General features: G+C 33.6%; 1 protein-coding gene across 1 annotated transcript in view; it reads right to left on the reverse strand.

Annotated features, from left to right (window-relative positions):
* The window catches only part of DNAH6 (dynein axonemal heavy chain 6), a 262,220-nt gene that overhangs the window by 224,492 nt on the left and 33,068 nt on the right, over window positions 1-4,660 (reverse strand). Inside the window, exon 10 of the mRNA XM_023536421.1 lies at window positions 2,999-3,199. Within this exon, the coding sequence (XP_023392189.1) occupies window positions 2,999-3,199 (201 nt within the window). The remainder of the gene's footprint in view (window positions 1-2,998; window positions 3,200-4,660) is intronic.

Consider the following 4,660-nt stretch of genomic DNA (forward strand, 5'->3'; position numbering starts at 1 on the left):
AAATAAACAGACAAAACTGTATTTTTCTTGAGCAGAATTCAATTCAATGTAACTAAACAAACAAACAAGTACAAATGCCTTTTCTGTGCCCAACAATATGCTGTGACCTGGGGATACGTAAGTGAGGCAAGGTACTGTCCTTGATGTCAGGGAGCAGGTAATAGATCCTCTTACGAAATTTAAAAAAAAAAAAAAATCTTCAAATCTGACTTTTGAAGAATTGTTCCTTAAAGTTGAAAGAAAGCAGACTTGTAATTGTTTTAGGCCCATGGTGAACTTATACATCACTTATACATCACTAGTAAGCATACGGTAAGAGACAATGTCTGTTTTTTTCCCAAACTGCAAATTTTATGTCTCACTTTGTTTTTGAGCAAAGGCAAAAGTGTACAGTGTATCTACAAAACGACTTTCTTTGCTTACTATGAAATCCTCTGTACCGGCAAGTCTCTTATTCCAAAATGTCCGTCATAATTTACCCTAACAGAAACCTTTCTTTCACCAGTTTTAAACTTGGCTATAACCTCTAGTTCCCCACAGAGCTTTTTCAAAACAAAACGATACTTTCCAGTCATTTCAGTCCCTTTATTACCTGTGTCCATACATACTATCATAATTTGATGTCTATGGAAAGCATTAAGATATGTTTGTTGTTAGTTTTGGTCCTTGACTCCCTAGCTGCCCTCAACAGTCTTCCTTTGTGTTTCCTACCAAATCTTTTGCGAATGACTGCAATCTGCCCCAGGGGAAAACTAGAGACAATCAATGGAATTGCTCATTCCCAGCATATCCATGCTAGGGTAAGTGACTCAGTCATGCTTTATGGGATAGTGGCTAGTAGTAGAAAGTTTACTTACATAGAATAGCACACACCCTATATGGCTACATTTAATAATTTGTTCATTTATTTTCTTTTAATAGGCTCTTACATATCCTTGCATAATTTTTTTTGCTGTTTATTTCTTTACATTAAAAATTGAGAAGAAACTATGTCAATCTTATATCTCCTTTTAGCTGACTTAATAATGTCTCTGTTATGTGATCATACAGGCAATAGACGGAAACAAAATGGGAGGCCCATAAATGGGCCAACATGTTCAAAATATGATTTGAAATCTTTTTATTTTGAAATAGTTTCTGATTCACATAAAGTTACTGGAATAGTATAAAAAATACTGTATGTCTGTCACCTGAATTCCGTAAACTTTAATAACTTATCACACGTGATTTATTATTCTCTCTCTCTCTATATTATCTTACTCTGAACCATTTTGAGGACAGTTGAAGATATAAGAAACTTTTACCCCTAAATATTTCAGGGTGTATTTACTAAACACAAGGACATTTTCTTACATATCTACATAGTACAGTGACCTAAATCAGAATATTAACATTAATACTATTATCTAATTACAGACCATGTACAAATTTTTCCATTTGTCCCAATAATGTCCTTTTTAGCCAAAAAAATTTTTTTTTCTGGCTCACTATCCTATCCAAGATCATGTATATCATCTTGTCATATCTCTTTGGTTTCCTGTAATTTGGAACAATTCAATTTTTCTTTGTCTTTCATTTTTATGTGTGTTTTATGTGTGCTTAGATTCAATTATACATATCTGGCAGTAATACCACAGAAGTGATGTGTGCTTTCAGTGCATCTTGTAAGAAGGCATATAACATCAATCTGTCTCATTACTGGTGATGTAAACACATTAGTTAAGGTGGTATCTGTCAGTCTTCACCAGGGCAAAATTATTATTTCTCCCCTTGAAATCAATAAATATCTTATGCGGAGATAGTTTGCAACAATATCCTGTTTCTCATCACACTTTCACTTAGTCCTTTTAATATTCATTAGGGATTCCCAAGTGTTTCAATGATGGCTATTGTGTGTTTCTATGTATGTTTCATTTATGTTTTATTGTATCTCTTGCGTTATAAAAGTGTTTCCTGTGCTATTTGGTGCACAGAAATTTATAACTCCTGACTCGACAGGATCACAGATCCTACTTTCTTATCATTTACATTTGCCTCCACACCACTATGCATCCCTTTATGTTAGCCTTTCTGCATCACTTTGTTATATATATCTCTCTTAAATACAACATATTATTTTGTCTTGTGAGCCCCATTTAAAATCTTTTTTTTAGTAGGTGATTTGAACACATTCACATTTCATTATATTATTGATATATTTGGTCTCAACTTGGTTATATTATTTTTATGTGTTTTACAATTATTTGTGTGTCTTATTTTTCTATGTGGTGATTTTTTAAGTGCCATTAGCCGCCCATTCCCTTATTAACCTTTCATCATTTGATCTGATGATATTCTTTAATTCCCACATATTTCTTAAAATCAATCAGTAAATGTATTTCACTTTCCTCTTATACTCTCTCTGTTGTCTTTAGGCTGCATTATTTCTATTTCATTAGAACATATATTTATATTAGGCTCCTATCCTTGCTTCTGCCTATGTTTTAGTCTTAGGTCTATAATAAAATATATTAAATAGTCACCATCAGTCTTTTTTTTAAATTGATTTGATTTTTTTAGAGCAGTTTTAGCTTCACAGCAAAATTGAGAGGAGAGTACAGAGATTTTCCATATACTCCCAGCTCCCACATATACATAAGGAGATTCCTTCTCAATTATCAACATTCCCCCCAGAGTGGTACATTTGTTACAATCGAGGAAATTATGTCGTCGCTACATCAGATTCACCCAAAGTCCATAATTTACATTATGATTCTTTCGGTACATTATGGTTCCTTCAGTGTTGCACATTCTATGGGTCTGGACAAATGTACAATGACATGTACATCCATCATTATGAAATGTACAATGACATTCATCCATCATTATGAAATCTACCAGGACTTTTTAAAGAACCACTACCATTTAGAGATTAAGTAGCATTCAATTTAAAGATAAGAAATTAAGAAAATATATTACTCAATTTTTAAAATATCAGTTTCAGCAAAAGTAAATATACCTTTATTTGAAGGATAATTGTATGAAAATTCTTATCATCATCAAACACTGCTGATAAGCTGGGACCAAATCCACAAGTTTTTTCTTCAAGTTTGTTGTTAATGTAAGGGCTGGTGAAAGCATCAAAATATGTATCAGGTACGAGATTAGGAACTGATAACACAGTGTTTTGAAATTGATTGATTGCACTGGAAATACCATCCTGTTAGAGAGGAAAGCAAACATAAATGTAAACACATACATGGTTATATTTATGAATATTTTTTAAGTTTCTGAAATGCTAAAATAAATAAGAATAATTCATTTAACCAATGTCAGATACTGTGTTGATTTTCAGTATATGATAGATTAGAAAACACAGCCCCTATCTTCAGAAAATATATTTCTAATTGAGAGAGAGGCAGATAAAAAATTTAAAAAACATTATGATGAGTTCTATATTTTACATTTGAACAAAACACAGAAACGTCATAAGGGAATGCAGGCCAAAGTATGATGAAGAGAATCAGGGATAATTTAAAGGGTGAGTTAAAAGTGTATATTCTTTGAGAAGTAATTTCCTTTCTAGAAATTTATCCTCAAAGAAAAAATTAGATATGTAAACAAAGATTCATGTGCAAAGACACTCACTGCAGCATTACTTACAATAAAAACCGATTAGAGAAATACTTAAGTGTTCAAAAATAGGGGTATGGTTATGATAAATTTATACAGTAGAAAATTAGGCACTTCTTCAACATGGTGTCTCCCAAGATTGATTAATGACACAGGGAAAAGCTTATGATATCATGGTAAGTTAGAGAGAGAGAGAGGGAGCGCACACACGTGAGTGAGCAGGATAAAACTGGTCCGTAATAGCCCATTTTAATAATAGAATTTAAAATCTCATAGTAAGTTAGGTGTGTTGGTGTATCAGTAAAACAAGATTGAAAAAAATATATGAATGTTAAAGGATCATTTCTATTTCTGGCACATGGAATTATAGATGATTTTAATCTTTTTTGTGTTTTTCAAATTCACTTCAATGAGCATGGCCTAATTTATAATTTATAAATACAAAATATAATTAGAGAAAATAAGATAAATAAAAGGTACTTCTTGAAATATGTCTTAAGAGACGAGCAGGGGCTTGTCAAGCATACAAGACAGGAGTACAATCTTTGTAAGTCATTGTGTGTGCGAGGCCTGAGGGACTGGCCGTTTTAAGCACCTTGTCATTTAGGTGCTGAAGCATAAGTGCCAAGTGTGGAGAAACAGGACATGATGCAGCTGGCCCCCTTGTGAAAGGCCTTGCACGTGATGCTGGGTTCCAGTGTTAGCTTGAAAGTCTCTAGTCCATCCTAACAAGTAAAAATCTAAATAGACTAAAAAATCAACAATTCTTTTTAGACCCACAAGAGAGGCGAAGACACAGGGCAAACCACAGCCTCCAAGATTGGAGAGATAGACAGGTGAATACAGGGAGTCACAGCCTTTGAGAACACAGACTCATGAACAGAAACCACCATGGGAGGGAACCAGTGCCAGGGCAAGAAAATCTAAGCTGTAATTGATGAATTGCTGGAGGCTCAGTATGAATAACTCAGAGTTAAAAACTCCAAGGGAACACAGCCATAGGGGACCCCTATAATATTGTGAGATTTACCTCCAGGTTCCCATAGCA

The sequence above is a fragment of the Pteropus vampyrus genome, unplaced genomic scaffold, assembly GCF_000151845.1.
Source record: "Pteropus vampyrus isolate Shadow unplaced genomic scaffold, Pvam_2.0 Scaffold156, whole genome shotgun sequence".
In the NCBI taxonomy this organism is placed as follows: domain Eukaryota; kingdom Metazoa; phylum Chordata; class Mammalia; order Chiroptera; family Pteropodidae; genus Pteropus; species Pteropus vampyrus.